General features: G+C 41.1%; 2 protein-coding genes across 2 annotated transcripts; both read right to left on the reverse strand.

Annotated features, from left to right (window-relative positions):
- Nucleotides 1-223: 223 nt before the first annotated feature.
- On the reverse strand, nt 224-813 carry LOC149079157 (NADH dehydrogenase [ubiquinone] 1 alpha subcomplex subunit 7-like). The gene has a single exon (XM_089240057.1). The coding sequence runs from the start codon at nt 701-703 to the stop codon at nt 347-349; it is 357 nt and encodes a 118-aa protein (XP_089096183.1). The 5' UTR covers nt 704-813; the 3' UTR covers nt 224-346.
- Nucleotides 814-3,645: 2,832 nt separating this feature from the next.
- Nucleotides 3,646-21,679, reverse strand: LOC149079158 (ethanolamine-phosphate phospho-lyase). The gene is made up of 8 exons (XM_089240058.1): nt 21,489-21,679; nt 14,384-14,502; nt 11,922-12,247; nt 9,695-9,903; nt 9,506-9,600; nt 8,335-8,459; nt 7,313-7,557; nt 3,646-3,991 (listed from the first exon to the last, which is right to left on the reverse strand). Exons 1-8 carry the CDS (start codon nt 21,563-21,565, stop codon nt 3,847-3,849), a joined length of 1,341 nt encoding a protein of 446 aa, XP_089096184.1. The 5' UTR covers nt 21,566-21,679; the 3' UTR covers nt 3,646-3,846.
- Nucleotides 21,680-22,720: the final 1,041 nt, after the last annotated feature.

Consider the following 22,720-nt stretch of genomic DNA (forward strand, 5'->3'; position numbering starts at 1 on the left):
AGGGTAAATGATGACAGACATGATAACGAGCCCTAAGACAATGGTGATGATAATGCCGCAAGTGGCAATAAGAAAAAAAAACCCACTTTAATAGATTTAAAAGAAAAGCATACCTTAGCGACAAAAAAAATAACTGTCAAACTTGGCGCAACCCCACTTACAGAATCTTAGCCAAATTCACCAAAAAAAAAGTTTACTCTAATGACCAACTAGTAAACGCTACTCATATTAAATACAGTTTAATTTGGCTCGCTAGCCAACTATTTGAACACTATAATTGCAATTAATTCGCCACAATGCTGCATTCAAACTACAATAACAACAATCTCACACGCTAGATGTCACCTTAAGAGGAGTCCACTTCGCGCCATACATAGGGTCGACCTGGAACCAAACCTCCTATTTTCTGAGGTTCTTGAGACGACGTTGCTGGTGCGGCAACAGCGCCACCTTCGGACAACAGCTTGGATTCACCGGCGGCCACTCTCATGACACGCGGTGGCTTGAGCTGGTGCCGGGCGTCTCTGGAGAAGTAATAATTCGAGTGCAGTTTGTGAGACGGTCCTTCGGGCAGGTTCGGTGGAGGTTGGGACCTCGGTGATATCTTGTCCGCGAACCTCAGTGAGTTGACGTACTCCCTCTTCAGCAGCTTGTTGCGCAACCATCTCAAGAACGGCGAGACATCCCTATGTGCCACGGGCATGATGGCGATTCGACGATGGCGGATTAGATACTTTTGTATTTTTCGATGGCTCTCGTCTGTTTACATCTACGCTCAGAGGTCGGGAGGACGTGATAGTGATGATGTTGACACATTTTTTTTTTGGTGGTCAAAGACGTCTTGAGAAATTCCCCTATGTAAATTTTTGTCTAATAAATTTTATTTTGAGGTAAATTGTATGAAATTACAATTTATTGCGAAATTTTATTGTATTCATATAATCTGATTGAAATATTCTTTAAAGAAAAACATCAGACAAGATGGAAATATAGAGCTCATGCTATCATCTAGTGACAAATAAAAACAACAAATCGTTATCAGAAATGTCAATAAATAGCAGCACTAGTCGTACTTTATCAAGGATAATTTGTCAACAGACCTTCCAAGAGATGCAATAGAGTGCAGCACCAACTCTACTTCCATAATTTTTTGTTCAGATGTGAATACTATGACCATATAAGTACGTAGTTTTTGCGGGGCTTTCTATATTTGCCATGCTACTTTTTTTTTGAACAACAATAATGGTTTTTTTTATAATTATTACTGGATTTTACCACGTCTTTTGGAATTGTGAAATTTATAATGACGAAAATGATTATTCAATAAATTCAGTACATTCTCACTGCGATGACCATATTACCCGAATGTTCCGAGACAGTCCCAACTCTTTTTTTTTTAAAACAGTCAACACCACTAATTAGAATCACGGATAATGTTACCATTCGGATATTGTTATCACTTTCGTAATCAATGCAACGGACCAATATCATAATTTGAGAAAACTTGGTTACCCGGTCTTCGGATAATGTGTTGTTAGTTTTTTTTCCCCTATTATGGAGCTAATGACCAAGTTTTAACCCAATTGATCAAACCAAACTTATTTATTTTCGTGTAAGTTATCGTTATCAGGAAGCAAGACTATCGAGGAGGCTGGCGTGTTTTCTTCCCCCTACCTTATTGACAAGCATTTCCGTAGTTAATGTCGTAATCAGTCGGATGTATTCGCTGTGATGCATATACGTGTGGAGCTGCTTTTGCAATGGCCTTCCTTTTGTGAAGGCAAGTGTATGACGGGGAAAAACCCCTTTCTTCAAGTTCTTGATCAGTTTCTTTCAATTGACACAGATGTACATTTCTTTTCCCGAGAGACTTTCTCAAGAGATTTATGAGACATTTGTATATTGAAAAAAATATCGTTGTTCGAGAAATACATTAAATCAGCGTTTATCAATCTTTCTAAACCCAAGGACCAGTAAAATGTCTGAAAAAATTCGACGGACCACCTGTGTCCCGTATTACGGGACGGTCCAGTATCTTCCGTTGCTACGAACTTATTTTACATATACCTGTACAGTTTTTTCAACAATATGTTTATTTAACTTTCTATTGCTTACTAAAATCGTGAATAAACAGCGTTTTCATAATTATTACAACAGTTATGGCTATAAATACTATTGATCGTGCGTATTTGTGTCCATTGCCACCGTGACCCACGGTGTCAAGCTCAACGTATTTTTTCCTCAATTTTTCAGCGATTTTAACTATAATTATGGATTTTACTAACTTATGGCAATGTTTTTGATGACAATTGTCCCGTATTTAAGATACCAGTTCCCGTTATCTTTCTCAATGGAACATGATCATCTACTGATTTGAATGTTTTTTTCGTCAAACATATATTTTTGTTTACTGCGATTTGTAGAAGCCGTTTATTTCCTCCAAACTTCACCCATTTTTGCATTAATTAGCAAATTTTTTATAAATTATATCTTTTGGCTACAATCAGTGATATCCCGTATTTAAGATCGCAATTTCCCACATTTTTCTTGATAAAGTACGGTGAACCTAAGTACTATGAAGGTACAGTTTTTATTTGAACCCATATGGATATTAGTAATACCAATATTACAACAATGGAATGATATTTCATTCAATCAGAATCCAATTATCCAAGTCCGCCTACGGACCACCCATGTTATCGTCGTGGACCACCTCTGGTCCATAAGTGGAGAAACGTTGCATTAGACCAGTGATTCCCAACGTGGGTGTTAATGCCCCCTTGGAGGCGATGGAATGTTCCGGGGGGGGCGGGAAAAGCTACGAATATAACATAGGATCCCATGGGTTAGATTGCGTTGGGGGGCGATGACAGAAAAAAATTCTGAAGAAGGGGGCGATGGGACAAAAAAAGGTTGGGAAACTATGCATTAGACAGTTCTATTTTAACTCCTTACAACAGCTGAATAACAAAAATGCAGGATTTTAGCTCAAAAGGGAAATAAAAGTACCTTTTTCAGAGTTATTGGATAACAGAATATTGTTATAATTTTGTTATTGTTATCAGAAATTCCCGAATCCAGGTGTGATCACATTAAGAGGGGCGTGAACTGTATCCCCCTTTTTTCTCCCGTATTTTCAATGAAGTTAACGCTGAGATACTTTAATTCTTTATCGACATATCAAAGATTAAAATGATTTTCTTTCTATAAAATTTGGGATATCTAATATTCGGGTCCTAAACATGGGAAAAATACGGGACATTGTCAATTGTTACCAAAAATGATAAAATGGTGCCAAAAAGGTTTGTAAAGTTGCTAACGCTGCTTCCTTCATCGATGGATTTCGTTGGTGAGACAAAATAATATTTTTGGCGGACATACCAAGCCAAAAATGCTGGTAATTTCTCTCTTGTCCGGGGTTATTTGAAACTTGTAAAAGCTTTTACTTTTTCTTCATTGGATTTTTTGTGATTTGATGAATTCCAAGAAATTACAGATTTACAGATCACAGAAGGTGAATTTTGTAACAATTTTTTTTTCATTTCGCTTTTTTTTGTTATGTAATGAGTTTTTATTTTTGGTCAAGCAGTGTATCATGGATAAATTCATTGCTTCATTGCTCTGCATATAAGAACAACGAGGTCCTATTTTTCAAAAAATTTCGCTTTATTTCCTTTGGATGTAAAATCTTTTGATAGGATCAGCAGCTTTGCCAACTGAGTTCATCCGCACTTTTATTGATAGACGATCTAATTATAAACTTGATGCATAATCGATAATCTCATTGTTAATAGCATTATTTTCATTCGTAGAATTCAAGTCCGACCATGTTTCAAGTCATTTTCGCTAACTTTCCATTTCAGACAGCACATCGTGTAACACTGAAACCAGGTAATCTGCGTCGTCGACAGAAAAAACCATCGGGGGCTTGAATTTCAGTACGTTCTCAAATTTACCTTCAGTGCTGATGATGATGCGGCGGTCTTTCATCCTAGAAGGAAAAAATTAAGAATATCGATATTTGAAAGATACAAACCTGTATGCGGAAAATTCACCGACAACAATTCACCGACATAGCAACCAACCGCACCGCTACGCAATTCACCGACATAACAACTAACCGCTTGGGAAGCGATTAGATGTACGCAATTCAACGACAAACAATTCATTAACAAAGTGACACAGTGAGTGGATGAGCAAGTGAGTTAGAGAGTTGATGAGCAAGTGAGTTAGAGAGTTGATGAGCAAGTGAGTTAGAGAGTTGATGAGCAAGTGAGTTAGAGAGTTGATGAGCAAGTGAGTTAGAGAGTTGATGAGTGAGTAAGTGAGTTAAGGGTTGATGAGTGAGCAAGTGACAAGTCTCAGACAAAGCAGCTAGGGGAAGGCACTGGTCTGACCAGGACACGTTGACGCGTCCTCGCCCGTTTTCGAGAGAATTTTTTGGTCGCGTGAACACGTCCTTGCCCGTTTTCGAAAGAATTTTTCTGACGCGTTGAAGGGTTAAGGGTTGATAGGTAAGGAGTAGGTGATTGATCATTTTAGTGAGTGAACAGGCAGGGGCGGCTCGAGCTTATCTGTCACCTGGGTGCGAGGCCTCATATGCTGCCCCTAAAGGCGACCGTGGTAGGAAACTGGCAGGGCTTCAGTCAAGAGGACCTCTAGATATACCTGATTTATTTTTTTTCAGAGAAAAGTCGCAAACCATTGTTTACCATACAAAATGGTCGTGACCGTACGTCCCGCTTTTGAAGCAGATTTTTCTGCATTTTGATCTAGAATTATTCTACGGTTCTTAATAATTCCAGATAACAGGTGATTTAATCCTTAAAACAGCGCTTAATTTGGGAAGCCATCATCACTTATCAATAGTGATGTATAATGAGGTTATTTTTATTAAGAGATGTATTTCAAAGGTGTTTCTGTTACTCCAGGAACCAGACAAGTGAGAAGCCGAATTTTTCCTTTGCTTCCAGACCATTCTGGAAAAAATACTCCTGGGTGAAGGAATCAAAATGCATACTTGCCCCTTTTCATAGAATACAGGGGCGGCTGTTGGGCCATGCGACTCATTGCAGTCGCAAGGGGCGCCACTCAAGAGGGGTGCCAGGTCCATGGTGAATAGGTGAAAAAAGTTTCATTGACCAAAGAAAATGATTTCTGTCCGTTCTGGAGAGGCGCTAAATCTGAGATAAAAGGGCAAAAAAAAAGATTTTTTTTTTGTTAAGAATTATTGGGATAAGTTATGAGGGAGGGGCATGGCCCACAAGGGTAAGGCTGACAGGGCTCCAGTCCGCTGGCCCGGGACTCTATCCTTACCATTTTTTTTTCACGCTATAAATTAAGTGCAGAAGGGTCCCCATTTAATATCTGGCTTGGGGTCCACGAAAGATTCCAGTCTGGGGGCCCTCACGCCGGATGTAAAGCTATGGGGGAATAGACAGGAGGCACAAAAATCACAGATTCCAAATAAAGATTTTGTTTCCAGTCGCCCCTGATATCTTACATTATTGTTTCTGATATTACGGTCATAGGCCCTGTCTATTTTGTCCCCCTAAGTTTCTCAACATCTCCGTTGTCGTGGTATGACTCAAAAGCATGATGTCATATATGAGTTTTCACTGAGTGAAATTTTTAAAAATTTTGGAGTCTTTACTAAAATCTACGCTGCCGTCCATTATAACCTGCAGCCCGGGTGCACCACACCCTTTGCACCCTCGCTTAAGCCGTGTGATCAGGTATGCGAGTGAGCAAGTGAGTAGGTGAATGAACGAGTGAGTGAGCAGGTGACCAAATGACCAAATGAAGGAGCAGATGAGCAAATGGCCAAAAAGAAATTGAGCGAGTGAATGAGCAGGTGAGCTCAAATGATAGAGATGAGAGTGAGCAGGCGAACAAATGATAGAGGTGAGAGTGAGAGCAGGTGATGAAATCATAGAAAGACCTAGGAGCAGTGCCATCTTAAGGCATGGGTCCACTCGGGCACGGCCCGGGGGCCTCACAAAAATGAGATCTGGTTGAAATTTTCAATAATTTTCCTGGTAGGGCCTCAGAAAAATCACTTGGCCCATGATGATCTTAAGACGGCCTTGCCTAGGAGGTGAGCAAAAATGATCGAGTGAATGAGTGGGCAGGAGAACGAGTGAGTGTCACTTACTCTCTCAGATTCACTGACTTGCTCCCAGTCTCTCAGTCACTCACTGGTGACGAACTGTTAGTCGGTGAAATGCTTTCGGTTAATTTTCCGCCGGTGAATTATTGTTGGTGAATTTTCCGTGAATCGTACAAACTAGCGTTTCTCAACGTTTCTGAACTCAAGGACCAGTGAACCAGTGAAATGTCTGGAACAATTCAGTTTACAGTACCTGGGCGTAAATGTTTTTGTTTACACCTCCGTGAACATTACTGATATATGTGGAGTACATTTGAATAGTTTTCATTTTAATTATAAACAAATTTTTAAGTCGATTGCGGACACCCCCCCCCCCTCTTTACTGCCCTACCCCCCTCTTTATTGCTCTACCCCCCCCCCCTCTGGTTCGCGGACCCATGGGTTGAGAAACGCTGGCATAAACCAATTACTGTACTATTTCTGGTTCTCAGATTGAAAGAAAACTTATGTACTAAATATAAATTCGTAATAGTTTTTTATGTAAATTTCCTAAAATTTCTATCCTGCGCAGCCACTCCCCCCCCCCCCCCAGATTTACGAATTAGTCTCGTTCAGAACTAAATCCGAGAGCCTCCCCGAAGTTCACAAAAACCACATTAATTCCCAGATAGACGGGTGCGGTAAATTCATCGCCAATGCAATCCACCCGTCGCTACGCAATTTTCCGAAGTATTTACAGGAGGGACTTAGCTCAGGGTGGCAAATTCAGAGGGGCGGAAAATCAATGGAATGAGTGGTCAAGAAAATTAGTAGAATCGGAGAAGAATGGCAAAACTTGTATAACCTTCGACTAATCCGCCTCTGCCCAGACAGAAGGGACTATAAGTGAATGACATAAAGAGTGAGTGACCTAGAGAGTTTGCAATCACGTGAGTGAAGAAAAGAGGGACTTTAGAACATGTGTAAAAATGATCATAAGAATGAGGGCTCCATGATTGCCAGCCTCATACACGTGACTTATTCCATGACTTGTTTTCGCTCGTAATAGCTTCCTGAGGACGATCAGCCTCAATAGTAAAAACGCGCATCTTTCTCATTTGGCGTCTTCAGCGCTATTTTGGCATTTTGTAAAGTTTAGTATGAACAAGCCAAGCGCCAATACGAAACTGAGGACACAGCGATAATTACAAAATAAATTGATACCTTTCGACAATCAAAGTGGCTTCTTCAGTTGCTGGTTCTTTAGTCTTTTTGTTTTTCACCAAATCGATACCGAGGAATAATCCAACTCCCCTGATATCACCAATTATCGGATGTTTGTCTCTTAAAACCTCCAATTCTTTGAGTAGGTGTTTGCTGACAACGATAGCATTTTGGAGCAGCCTTTCATTTTCAATTATATCCAGAACCGCATCTGCAATGGCCATAGAGACAGGATTGCCACCGAACTACATAAACAATGAAATAAGCATAGTCATAATAAGAATACTGCAACTGATACCAGTGAAATTTATTAGCGTTGTAACTAGATATAGTGGAACCTTTTGATAATGGACACCCCTGGGACCTAAAAATTTTTTTGCTAACGGGGAGAGTCCGTTAATAGGTAGAAAACACATTGAAGACCGTTGACTTATTCAAAAAGTATCCGTTAATGGGATTTGTCCGCTAACAGGGAGCGTCTGCTATGGGAGGTTCCACTGTATTTGGTCAGCCGGGGGTAAGAATGCATTTTGGTCCCGGTAATGAAAGATGTATTCAGCGCCGTCCGTCTCGAAACACAGTCAATTATCTGATAACTCATCTAAAAGGTTTTTCAACTTTGTGCGCACCGTGTCGAAAAGCACTGATGCACTGGTGCGTCCAGGGCACTCCTGTCCGTAGCACCGAACTGAATCCCAACTTCGAGGCGCAAACGCGAGCCAATCTCCCCGTTAAAAAAGTCTGGCTTCAGATAGCAACAGGTCTATATCAGTACAAAACTTCAATCATTACACTCGCAAGTTGAAAAATAGGTGGCAATACTAAAAATTTCAAGCGCAACATATACGCGCAAGCACGCACTCACGTACACACGCACACACATTAGCTACGCACTCAAATTGTTAAGTACACAAGCACACACATTTTTCCGGTACAACTCATTCGGTAGAAAATTGCCCATGGCAATAGAGCGGAATTGTGCTCGGTTTGAAAGAAAAAAAATAATCACAAATTATACATACTGTATTAAAATAGGATATGCCAAGATTTTTGAAGCTTTCCGCAATTTCTTTAGTTGTGACAACTGCTGAGACTGGATGTCCATTTCCCATTGGCTTTCCGACTGTAACAATGTCGGGGGTTACACCTAAGAATTACAGAAAAAAAGGGGGGGGGGGTGATGTTATATGCATAACTTTTTTATAGCAAATTGAGTTTGCTCAATTGATGCAAGTATAGTTGTAGACTAGCAAAAATTCAAATGGGAGAAAATAACAAATTCAAACTATAATGGTAATCTTACAGGGCCACCGTAATCAGTCGGGGGAAGGGGCCGGTGCGATAATAATTAGGAGACCAAGGACGCCTTAACTGTTTCGGGGGGGGGGAATTGGCATAAAATAGTATGTACAATATTACAGAATGAACAGGAATGCCGAAAAATATACATACAAAAAAATATGCAGGGTGGATGCTATCAACCGCCCAATAATTATACACATGATTCCTTGTGAAGAACTCATATGGGAAAGTGTTTTCATAGTTTTTGATTTGATATAATCATTAATAGTCATGGAATTATAACATATTGTTCCTTTTTACCACAAGACTTCGAGATTGCAAAACAAGAAGCGGTTCGACTGACAAACACAGATTTATTTGCAGAACAGCTATTTCATAGGCGGAGATAGACTTGGAAGCCTAGGGGGGGGGGGGCACGATGATGATGATGACGTCGATTCATATATATACGCATATACATTACATCTGTCGATTCCACCTTTGACGTTGGTGCGGGGGGGGGGGAACCCTTATCTCCGTCCGTGGTTGTAATGGAACGGTCATTGTAATGAGCGTTGACTGTTTATATTGCTAGCTTCTAAATTAATACAAAAAAAATGTCAATCAGCATTTTAGGTTATTTATTAATGGTAACCAATTGAAACAATTACAAAGGCTTGAATCGGAAAAACGGTACATTCAAGTTTATCGCTGATTGAGGCATCCCATATGCCAACCATTGCCTCGATTCAACGAAAGCAACACGGGTAAGGATCATTGGAGCTATCTGAGTGAACGAGCTTGGCGTAAGAAATAATGGATCATACATGAAGCCAAAGATGGACCATGTATTCTTCATTTTAACCGAGATAACATTGAGATCGAGGTTTTTAAAATCTGTGGACTACTTACCTTGCAATTGAAATGCCCACATAAATTCACCACAGCGACCAAATCCTGTTTGAACCTCATCTGCAATAACAATTCCGCCAGCTTCTCTAACATACCTGAGAAAAAAGTAATGCAATCCATGTAATTCATGAAGCAGGGCTATAAGCAGACCAAATGAAAAAAATAAAGTCAGAATGCAATATTTTATACCTATAAACTGCTTTTAGATATCCCTCAGGTAGAACAACCTGACCACCACAGCTGACCATTGATTCTGCAATAAAAGCTGCAATTTTTCTACCCTTGTTGTGAGCATTTTTTATCAACACTGCAACTTCATCGGCGTATTTTACTCCAATTTCATGTGATGTATGGATTTCCTTTGTATACTTCCCTCTATAAGAGCAAGGCAAAGGTGCCTGAGAGAAATTGAGAACAGATTAGATCAAAAAATGAACAACATGGCTATTAAACTACTAAAAAAAAAAGCTTACAGAATGCTCGGTTTCATTCTCAAAAAGGTCCCTTCGAGGTCTCCTAAAGCTGTGGTTCTCTACCTTGGCAAGCCCACAGTCCAGTTTCATTCATTTTTGTGGGTGGAAGGCCCAGTCAAACACAAGACCAACGGCAAATGAATGAGGAAAAGTGAAACGGCTGATCATTCGCGGCCCGGTATGAATGACGTCAGGGCCCGGCGGTTGAGAAACACTGTCCTAAAGTAATCTTTCCACTTTTCCGGGGCTTAGTTCGTCCTAGATTGGAGTAGGCCGTTAGGTTTTGGAGACGAGTAGCTACAGAGGGATGTAGACGTAGTTGAAGGGGGTGCAGAGAAGAGCTGCGCGTGTTCTGGCTGGTACATAAGGATTGAGCTAAGAAGAGAGACTTGATTTCTTGAATATGTTTACATTGGATGGACTCAAGTGTTGGGAGGGGGGTGGGGGTATGATTAAAGTATTTAAAATTTTCAAAGGGATGGTTAGGATGGACCATGAACGAATATTAATACACCGTCAATCGACTGCTTCGACAAGGGGACACCAATACCAATTGGTATTGGTAAGGGGCAATTCTAGGTTGTGGTGTCGTAGGGTGGTTTTTCCCTGATAGACCACCGGGGGTAGTGAAATCTAACATGATTGACACATTAAAAAAAAAAATACGATAAACATATTGGAATAAATCGAGAAGGTATCCATACTTAGATGAGACGACCATAATTTTATTTATGAGCATTATATTTATATTTTATCATAATTATAGTTTTTTTATTGGTCTTATTGGATTGCTGTATTTTTTATATAGTTTAGATACATATTTGACAACCATATTTTTATGGGTATCTTTTTTTTCAGCCACCTTGTTGGGTATTTTGTGTGTTGTGGCATTTGTATTTGTACTTACATTATTCTATAGTATTGTTATTGCTTCTTAGAAAAATCTTAATCGAGTAAAATACTTTCAAAGGATAGGAATATCGATCAATTAAAACTATAATCAATATTGTGAGATTAAAAAGTTCTTTTATAAAACTTGAAAAAAATCGTCTGTAAAACTTTTATAAAAGATTTCTGGTGAACCCTTCCTTTCCCCAGTTTCTCCCTTCTCGCTACGGACTTCATCATCAAAATCTCTTATCAAATATTGGATGAAGAGGCTAATACTTTCATGAAAGAAACTTGGATAAGGTCGAGATTACTCTATACAAGTTTAATAAATGTTGTATATAAAATTTTAAAAATTCAACCAATAAGATTGTTGGTAACGCTCGAGCATATGCAACTGATAAGTTTATCAGTTACATTTGTCAAGTTTCATAAAAGAGTTTTGTAAAACTTCATTTTCAAAGTTGTCCAAAACACTATCATATTTCTTTGCCATATTTGTAAAGAACTTTTATAGTGTAATACCGATTCAAGGCCGAGATTACACCATAAAAGTCTTATAAAGTGGTGTGTAAAATAAAAAATGCAACCAAAAGCGTACCGGTTACATTCAAGTGAAAGTAACCAATTTGCTTATTGTTTTTTTTTTTTTTTTTGCAAGTTTTGTAAAAGATCTTTTATTAAACTTTTATAGGGTAATCCCGACCTGGAAGACACGTTTTGAAAATTTTGGTGTAACCGTAATTCTCGAAAACTGAGACCCTCCCAGTTTTCGAGGATTACAACAGGGGCCCCACCGAAAATTTCCAGCCTGGAGGGAGGGCACTCGAGAATGTGGGGGGGGGGCTATGACCCACGGCACATTTCCAGATCACTTCCAGAACCGCGACATGTTTTCAAACCAATGAAGTGGTCCCGAATTCTCCAAAAAGCTTACATAGCGAGCTTGACTTATTTTCATGACACACAAACAAACAAACAAACAAAATTACGTAACCTTACAGTCAGTGGGGTTGACAGAGCAAAGCTGGGGGGTTCACCCGTTATTTACTTACGACATGAACAAACTTTTTTTTGCCACCTGGAATTTTTTCGAATTTCAATGGACTCAAATCCGTCATTGAAGTCAAGTGGCCATGATATGCTCCATCCAGAACAATGACATCTTTGTGGTTCGTATGTGCACGAGCAAGCCTCAACGCCAAGTCGTTGGCTTCAGATCCCGAGTTGACGAAGTAACACACGCTCAATTCACTGGGAAAATACGATAACAGCTTCTTGGCGTATGACACTATGTTATCATGTAGATATCGGCTGTTTGTACAAAGCAGCTGCATTTGGTCGATAGCTGCTTTGGTGACCTGTGGGTGGCAGTGGCCAACTGAAAGAAAAGATAACATTCGGATGAGCTGAGGCTGAAAATAGATTCATGTTAGATGACATAAACCGGGGGAGGGGGGGTTGTGCACAACCTTTTCAGCCCCGTGGGCCAGATATGCGGTATTTCTACGGCTCGCGGGTCAAAAAATCGTATATGAAGAGTGATCATATGTGACGGGTATTTCATGGGATATTCCCGTAATTTTGGAGGGCAAAACTTTTCTTATACATAAAATGTCCCCGTTTAATCCTATTTTCAACAAGGCTTAGTTGAATTTTTGATATCGAGAACTAAGATTATTTTCATGGCTTATATTTTCCATGAATATTATGATAATTATCTTCTATCCATGTTATAGTCTTATGAATATATTAATTTCTCACGGTAGAATCGACATGAAGAAAACTGGGGGGGGGGCGTGGGCTGAAAGTTGCTGGTCATCTCGTATATACGGGACTCAATCGCGTACGCAGGAGAGGGAAACTGCATTGCGTTGTTTTTTTTTAGAAATTATTGGGGGGGGGGCAGTGCCGTCTTAAGGCATGGGCTCACCCGGGCACGGCCCGGGGGGGGGCTCAACAGAAGAAGGGGCCTCACACAAAATGAGATCTGCTTGAAGTTTTCAAGAATTTGCCTGGTAGAGCTGCAGAAAAATCACTTGAGATCATCATGGTCCGGGGGCCCATGATGCTCTTAAGACGGCCCTGGGGGGAGGGGGGGGGGGTGCTCAGCTCTCTAACAAAATTTATTGGAGGCTCAAATGACCTCAGCGCTTTGATTCAGGTGCCTATGATCTCACATATTTGTCAAACATATACGATTTTTCTCTTATGAATTACATTCTGACTTGCAGAATTTTCTCATTTTCCGAGAGTGGCGATAGTTGGCAACTTTACTCGCCTTTGACAATTTTTTTTTGGCTGTAGCTGACAACTTTACCTGCCTTTAACAATGGCGATAATTGGCAACTTTAATTGCCTTTGACAATTTTTTTGCCGTTGTTCGCAACTTCACTTCCGTTTGACAATTTTTTTGCAACGTCACTTGCCTTTAACAATATTTCGGCTGTAACTGGCAACTTTACTTGCCTTTGACAATTTTTTTCTGCTGCAACTAACCACTTTATTTGCCTTTAGGGGTCGTTCAAGTATTACGTCATCATTGATGGGGGGGGGGAAGGGGATTTCCGATTTGCTAACTTTTGATGACAAGGGGGGAGGGGGATAGTGCTTACGTCATCAACCACCCTTTATGAAAATATGAGTTAGGATTCAGAGGGGCAGAGCTCATGACGAAATTTTGCTGACTAGGGTGAGGAGGGGTCAGTGTTTTGTTGACTTTTGCTGGCAAGAAGGGGGTCAAAAATGGCTAAAAATTTGCTTAGGTAATACTTGAACGGCCCCATAGAAATGCTTTTGGTTGTTATTTGAAACTTCACTTGGCTTTGACAACTATTTGGGCTGTAACTGGAAATTTTTGTTGTCTTTAACTGGTAACTTTACTTGTCTTCGGCAATTATTTTTGCTGTAATTGGCGACTTTACTTGCCTCGACAATATCCCGTAATATAGTGCCATAGAGGTTTATTTCGGAATTGTTCTGTGTTTGCCATAGTGTTATATAACCGATATATAATATATATAATTGATGTTTCCCCAACCCTTTTTCATACATATGTACTTGGACTGTGACGTGCATTGTACTTACCACAGAGGCTAGGCTTAATCTTTGAATTTCTTGGGTGTTTACCATATTTGCATTTCTGTTCTTTGTCCCCTTTTTCTCTTTTTTTTCCTTGGACTGTGACGTGCATTGTGCTTCCACAGATGTTTAATTTTTACATTATTTTGCGTTTACTATATATTTTTTTAACCCCATATACTTTGAAAAAGTGTTCTCATGTTTGATCAGGTGGGGTGGATAGATTTGTTTGACTGGGGAGGGTGTTGCTACTTTCCAACAGATATCCTTTACGTTAGAGGTTCCCTAAGGAATATTAACCTGGGTATCTGTCTGGTGGTTCAAGTTCAAGTAGGTGATCACCCCCTGTCATAGAGAGCTTGGTAATTCTGTGATGCTCTGCTAAAAGCATTGGCTCATACGTTATTTTTAAAACGAAATCGGAACAGTTAATTACCATGTGCGACATTGTTTATACAGTCTAAATATTCACGACCACACTCATCATACATGTGGACACCAGATGCTTTGACAATTTTCAATGGTGATCGCTGGAAAAACAATGGACATGACTTCCTGGAAAATAAATACAGTTGGAAGTTAAAAAATTAAATAATAATAATAACACAAACCGAAATTGAATTATCACAAAGACATTAATTGCTAATAAATTGTACTTCTTCATGTTGTATATCTGTAGGTATGCCATGTTCCAAAAAAGTAAAGTCAGGGTAGCATTTTCCTGTGTGCGCCATTAACTTAACTTGAAGGACAAGTAGTAGTCCCACTACCTACTAAGATAATGTGCACACTACTGCTACTACTAAATTGCACACGCGCACGCATGCACACACAAAATCAATGGGTTTTCTCAACACTTTTTTCACCCACAATCAAAACCAACAACAAGATCAGCTTTGCGACCCATGAGACTGTTTGTTTTTCGAAATTAGTGAAACCAGTGATGCAATAAGTGCATTTATAACAGGACTGACTGTATGCAAGGGGATTGGTACGATTCATCTAGAAAGAGCCCCTACGAATGAAATTAGAATCCCGACTCATAGTTCACACACACACACAATAATCCTTGGCTGTAAGTAAATTTTGTACGACCTTTCTTTGAAGCCCCTGCGAATTAAGTTTTGGTCGTGACCCATAGCTCCTCTAGGACAGTGTTCCTGAACCACCGGGCCGTGACCCTGAACTGGGCCCTGCCATCATTCATCCGGGCCGCGAGTTATTAGCCGTTTCATTTTTCGTTGGTTGTGTGTTCGACCGGGACTTCGACTCACAAAAATGAATGAAACCGGGTCGCGGGCTTGGAAAGGTTAGGAAGCCTCTACTCTCCCCTGCCTAGGAAGCCTCTACTCTCCCCTGCCTAGGAAGCCCCCTACTCTGGGAAGCCCCTACGAATGAAGTTTGTGTCCTCACCCATAGTTCAATAATCCTTGGCTGTAAGTAAATTTTGTACGACCCTTCTTTGAAGCCACAGCGAATTAAGGTTGTGTCGTGAACCATAGATCAAGAATTCCTGGCTGTAAGTGGATTTGTACTACCCATCTCGGAAGCCCCTGTGAATTAAGTTTTGGTCGTGACCAATAGCTCGAGAATCCCTGCTGTAAGTGGATTCGTGTGGAATGTTTTGGAAGCCCCTGTGAATTAAAGTTGGGTCGCGAACCTATAGATCAAGATTCATTGGCTGTAAGTGGATTTGTACTACCCATCTCGGGAGCCCCTGCGAATTAAGTTTGGGTCATGACCCATAGCTTCTCTAGGACAGTGTTTCTGAACCGCCAGGCCGCGGCCTGGAACTGGGACCTGACATCATTCATACCGGGCCGCGAATTATTAGCCGTTTCATTTTTCCTCATTCATTTTTCGTTGGTCGTGTGTTCGATTGGGACCTCGACTCACAAAAATGAATGAAACCGGGTCGCGGGCTTGGAAAGGTTGAAAACCACTGCTCTACGAAGCCCCTATGAATAAAGTTTGGATCCTGACCCATAGGTTAATAATACTTCGCTGTGAGTAAATTTTGTGCGACCCTTCTTTGAAGCCGCTGCGAATTAAGTTTTGGTCATGACCCATAGCTCAAGAATCCCTGCTGTAAGTGGATTCGTATTTCGATACATACAGCCAAGGATTGGCTGTAAATATACTGTTATACGACCCATCTCGAGAGCCCCCCCTGAGAATTAAGGTAGGGTCGTGGATCTTGTTTCTAATCAAGGATCCCTGGCTGTAAATGTATTATTGCACGACCTACCTCGGAAGACCCCTTCCCCGTTCACCTCAGCTTCTTCACTCTTTTATCGTCTTCCTTTGGGGAGAGCTGTGTGTAAATATTTATTCTTCCCGCGTGAGGGAATTTTTTACTCAAAAATCACGAGAGAGAAATATACTTCTTCTCAACTGTACATGCACCTCGCAACGGAATTTCTAACGAATCGGTACATGCCGGAATGTGCGTGTAGGTGTTGTGAACCTTTTGTGAATTTGTTTCTGTGTAATGCTTGCTATGTGCACCAAGCCATCTGTTTTTCGGACTGTGAGTGATGTGTAATGATTGAAGATTTTACAGTTGTAGGCCTGTTGCTCTCTGCGGCGAGACTTTCTAATGGGGAGATAAGTTCGCATTCGTGCCTCAAAGTTGTTAAACACAGAAAACCAACTTCAGCCAACTGCCACTGTGTCGACGGTGAACCCGGGTCCTTGGGATTCGAATCCATCAGTATGACCACTCGACCACCACAGCGGCAGGAGCAATCTACTGCACTCATCCTTATTCCCCTTTCTATTTCTAACATGCGAACAAGGGAAATTTTTTTTTATATTTATCGCCTGCACTTCCAATACGGGTCATCTAAATTTGTTGCCGAAAGCATGTACGTGAAAGGGTTAGGGGCCATTCAAGTATTACGTCAGCATCGATGGAGTGGAGGGGGTTTCCGATTGGCTGACTTTTGATGACGGGGGGGGGGTGGGGGTTGGATAATGCTTACGTCATCAACCACTCTTTATGAGAATATGAAATATTCTTAATGGCATCTTACTCGGTGCTAAAAAAACGAGAAAAACCTTTCGATAGTTTGTGGGCACTTGAAGTAACATCCCCCCATTGATAAGTGCCCTACACAGAACCACTTTAGTGATCTCTAAATGTTTCGCTTGTCCAAGTGGTCTGGAAATGTGTCCGCGCCACTCAAGTGCTCTGGAACTGTGTTCCGGGTCATTTAAATTATCTGAAAATGTGCCACGGGCCGCTTAAATGTTCTGGAATTGTACCACGGGACACGTAAGTGATCTGTAAATGTGCCGCTTAGTTCATTTTTACAAAATTAGGTTGGAGGAGGGCAGGCCGCATCAGATAACCCCCAGGGCCATATTTGATCCGCGAGCGAAGGGCCTTTATACGATTTATCATTATACGGCTTAGAGGGTGGGTCGCAATGGATTTCTTAAAGATAAATTTTGAGTTCATAGCCTTCAAATAACATTGAAATTAACAGAAATTGATTATAATAACATATGAAGGTATTTTCTTCCGAAATTTCAATTTTAAAAAAAATATTGTTTTGCATTAAAAAAATGAATTTTCGATCGTCGAAGGAGCAACGAGCCCCCTATGACCCTTTCCCCTCCCTGTGTACGTCTCTGATCCCACCAATATGCGTTAGCATTCAGAGGAGCAGAGCTGATGACGAAATTTTGCTGATGGGGGGGGGGGGGGGGAAGGAGATCAAAGTTTTGCTGACTTGCCGACAAGGGGAGGGAGGGAGGGAGAGAAGGGGGTCAAAAATGGCTAAAAATTTGCTTACGTAATACTTGAACGGCCCCTCAATAATAGTAATACGAAAATCCCATACATACAGTAATGAGAACAATAACAACATGAAGAGCCTGAAATTAAAGTTTTGGGTTGCTATATTGAACCCTGTACAAATAGCCTAAGCTATCGTCGATCAATCCATCACCGATTACCGGGTTCGAACCTCACAGTGGTGGTCGGCTGATTTCTGTGGTGCCCAACTTCGAGCGCGAATGTGAGCCAATCTCCCCGTTAAAAACGTCTCGCCACAGAGAGGCCTACAGCGGTACAATTATTTAATAATTACAATTCACTCAGAGTTAGAAAAATCGATGGCATATGGTAGAACTACACATATTACAAGCATTACACAGAAATAACCCCCCCCCAATACTCGTCTTCCACCATGAACGTTACCATCAGTGCCCACACGGGTTCGAGCTGAGAGAAGATAAAAAACAAGTTCCCTACCTACCGGGCCTGTGGGGGGCACCGATAGATGGCGCCTTGTTTCCAGCCGAACCTCAATGGTCGGAAATTGTCATATGGTGATATGACCGAAATTGGTGTGCATGGTAAAGTAGCCAAGAAAGAGACCTTACTTCTCTCTCGTGAATAACATAAGAAAACACGATCATTCCACAGTGGAACCTTCCAGAGGATCCGGGTTCGAACCCCACCGTCGCCATAGTAGTGGTCGGCTGAAGTTCGTTTCCTGTGGCTCCCAACTTCGAGGCGCAAATGCGAGCCGATCTCCCCATTAAACAGTCTCGCCACAGAGAGCAACAGGCCTACAACGATTAGTTATTCAATCATTACACTTCACTCATAGTTAGAAAAACTGGTAGCAGATGGCAGCACTATACATAAGAAGCATTACACAGAAACAAACTTTACGTGAGGAATATGGAAAGACGAGGTTTTTTAAAAAAATTATTTCTTAACTAACATTATATCTATCTGTTGTTCTCACACAGGCTATGAATATACCTCAACAAAGATCGTACCATGAAATTTTAATGCTGGAGGACTCCGTTTATAACTTAGGTGGCAATAACAGGAATGAAAATCTCGATTCATGCTGTAGGTATAGCATGAAGACAAAGATTTGGAGTAACATTCACTCAATGCATTACAGAAGGTAAGAATTTGCGAAACAGCAGTTCTACTGCCGGCTTAAAAGCTGTATCACATTTCTCTGGATCTGCGGTTATCTTGTTAGATGTTATGGTGGTTGAGTGGTCACAATGACGGACTCACATCACGGGGATCCGGGTTTGAACCTCACCGTCGCCATAGTAGTGGTTCGTTGAAGTTGGTTTTCTGTGGTTCCCAACTTTGAGGTGTGAAAGCAAGCCGATCTCTCCCCGTTAAAAAGTCTCGCCACAGAGAGCAACAGGCCTACAGCAATATAATTATTCAATCATTACACTTCACTCATAGTTAAAAAAATTAATGGCAGATGTAAGCACTACACACAACAAGCATTACACAGAAACAAACTTCACGTCAGGTTACACTAAACGTACATGCACATTCCCCCATGTACCAATTCGTTAGAGGTTCCGCAGAGGAATATGGACGAGGTACATGTGTGGTTTAGTAGTAGTGGAACCTTCCATAACGGACACTCCCGAGATTTCGATGATTTCATTTTGGCTCTACTACGCCGTTAGCAGACACCTCGAAAAACGGACACTTTTCTGAATTACGTCGATGGGACTCTATTTTATTATCCATTAACGGACATTACTCGTCAGCTGAAAATTTTTTCCGTCCCATGGGTATCCGTTATCGAGAGGTTCTACTACTACTACTAAACCACACACGCACCTCGTTCGCATTCCTCTGCGGAAATTTCTAAGGAATTGATAGATGTTGGAATGTGCGTGTAAGTGTTGTGAACCTAACATTTCGTTTGTTACTGTGTAATGTTTGTTATGTATAGTGCTTCCATCTGCCATCAATTTTCTAACTATGAGTGAAGAGCTCAATGATTGAATAATTTTACCGCTGTGGGCCTGTTGCTCTCTGCGGCGAGACTTTTTAAAGGGAAAGATCGGCTCGCATTCGCGCCTCGAAGTTAGGAATCACAGAAAACTAACTTCAGTCGACTACCACTGTGGCGACGATGGGGTTCGAACTCAGGTCCTCGCGATGTTTTCATTTGATTTCGGTGATTTCATTTTGGCTCTACTACGCCACAGAATTACACCACTTGGAAGCAACACTTAGGGGCCATTCAAGTATTACGTAAGCAGATTTTCAGCCATTTTTGAACCCCCCCCCCTTATCAGCAAAAGTAAAGTCAGCAAAACACTGACCCCGCCCCCCCCCCCTGTCAGCAAAATTTCGTCAGCAGCTTAAAATATTTCATATCTTCAAAAAGGGGTGGTTGATGACGTAAGCAACCTTCATAACCCCCCCCCCCCCTTGTCATCAAAAGTCAGCAAATCCAAAACCCCTCTCGATGCTGACGTAATACTTGAATGACCCCTTACTGAGAAATCACTCCAGAATCGAAAGAATTAAGCGGCTTATTAGATAAGTCATTTAAAACGAAGACAAAACCACAGTCACGAAAATGCCTTACAATGCCTTACAAGCTGATAACAACCCTTCATCAGGTGAAATGTCTCATGAAATATCTCATCTCATTCTTTGGCATGAGATGAGATATTTTGGGGTTGTCTCACGGTATCTTTGTGCGCGGCTTCTGAAAGACGGTTAAGTTCCTTGATTCCCGTTGCTGCCATTGGACAATGTCACCTGTCCAGTGTCGCATGGGCTCACCCGGGCACTCAAGAGATGAGGGGCCTCACAAAAATGAGATCCGGTTGAAATTTTCTAGGATTTATCAGGAAGGGCCTCCGAAAAACCACTTGGCCGGGGAGCCCATGATACTCTTAAGACGGCCCTGCGCCTGTCTTGTATATATTATATATATGAGTGTTTATATGTTTTTATATCTCTCTTATATATATGTGTCTATAGTTATTTCTGGGGCCCCCCTTCGTGTCCTGATGGCGACGTGCGTATGCACCTGCCCATGTAACCTCAAATTTTTGTCTTCTTACCCGCTAGTGGTTTTTCGGTGCTTAGTTCTCCGGGGACGTTTCATCGCTGTTCCACCATGGCCCAAACCCTCTGGGTAAACAGCTTATATCCCCTATGGGGACAGAGCGGGAATCATGGTCAGTTTCGGGTCCTCGTGATGCGAGTCCGTCACTGAACTATGAGAGGTTCTTCTGCAGCACGCGACTTTGAAAGTGCTTCTGAAATATGTGCTGTTTTGAAAAATATCCCTTAACGCTAATAGTTCGACCGCTTCGTTACGTTCCCTTTTCAATTGAAGGTATGAAAGTGAATGAACAAGTTGGATATGTTCCTTCTTGTAGGAACGACTAACTTTACATTGTAATTTCGACCAAAAATATTCCTGTTTGAATAAGTACTGCAACATAATCCGACAAAGCTCATCCTAAAGATTTAGAAACAGTTGAAAATCGCATTTGAGAAAAACAAGGGGAAATGTTCCCCTTTAAAAATTTGTTCCTCTTGTTGATGTGTAAAATTTTGAAGGTGATCCATCAGAAATTTAAGAAGTTGGGTGGACGTTCTACAACTATAAATTTCACTTGGAAATCAAACTCAATCATCGCAAGATCTCTGTCTGACGAAATGCCCGCCAGATGTCATTCATTCGATCGAACAAATATTACTCAAAAATCAACAAAAATATATTACTCACCCTATCAACTCATTACGTAATCTGAGCGTCTCTTCTTTGGAGAACTTTTCTTCACAATTGATGATGTTCGATCCCATTATAACTGTTATAATGAAATGCCAATAAGGAATTGCAATAGTGGTTGTGTGGATAGTAGTCGATAAGAAGAGCGCACCAGAAATCAGTAGAGCAGCCAACGCCGGGCCTAAAGCTCTGATAAAAAAAGAAACAAACAAAAAAAAACAACGAAAAACTTATCTTACCTCTTAACTTGATAAATCTGTGTCCTTGGCTTCTTGTTAGAATTGCATGAAATGATTGGCGATATTTGAACACACAAAAACCGACAAATTTTTCAAATTTGACACTTTAATCTCCCCTTTAACGTTTTAAGGGAGCACCGAAATGCGTTCTTGCCCCCGCTGACTAAGCATCTAGTTGCGGCCCTGTGGGTTTCATAAAGTGTAAAACGTTTATTTTTAATAGGCCATATCTACAAAATTAACAGAATTTTCAAGAAGCTAGTTGAATAGGTGGAGTGAACATAAATATTTAAATTATTTCAGTTCCATTTTGTAGGCCGATGCTTTGGCCAAGGCCAATGAAAATATTTATTCAGTATTATTATTTCCATTTACCAAGGCCGTAGTTTGCTTTCTCGGGGCCCCGGGGCAGACTTTTCCTTGGGGGTCTGTCTTATTGTACTAAACAAATGTAAACATTTTTGGGCCCCCATTCGGCTCGGGGTCCCGGGGCAGTGCCCCGGTGGAAGGGACTCCACCTCGGAGCCTCCGCACTGTGGAGTAAGGAGCTGAAGTAGAAGCATCTCTTAACTTCAGGAAATGCCCCTCCTCCCTCAAGTAGGACAGTAGAGATAGACAGTTTTTCTCGGCCCAAGATGTCAAAGAAACATATTTTCTGGATATTATGCTGTGAGGTAAACTCGAAAAGAAAAGTAATCTTGTCTCCACCACGACACGAACCTAGGCTCTCTTGCATAGCGGCGCACAATGTATTTAACCCTTTTTGCGGCATTGACGAGATGTCTAGTGAATCTCTCGCTTTCCCCTTATTTTAGCATTGACAAGCTCAGATATTTTAAAATGTTGAAAAAATTCCCATTAATTTTTTTGACGGGCAGTAAGAATATGGTGTGGTTCCCAACTTCGAGGCGCAAATGCGAGCCGATCTCCCCATTAAAAAGTCTCGCCACAGAGAGCAACAGGCCTACAACGATTAATTATTAAATCATT

Source organism: Pholcus phalangioides, unplaced genomic scaffold (assembly GCF_987345545.1).
Source record: "Pholcus phalangioides strain wild (caught in Gottingen) unplaced genomic scaffold, Ppha-v1.0 ptg000012l_1, whole genome shotgun sequence".
In the NCBI taxonomy this organism is placed as follows: Eukaryota; Metazoa; Arthropoda; class Arachnida; order Araneae; family Pholcidae; genus Pholcus; species Pholcus phalangioides.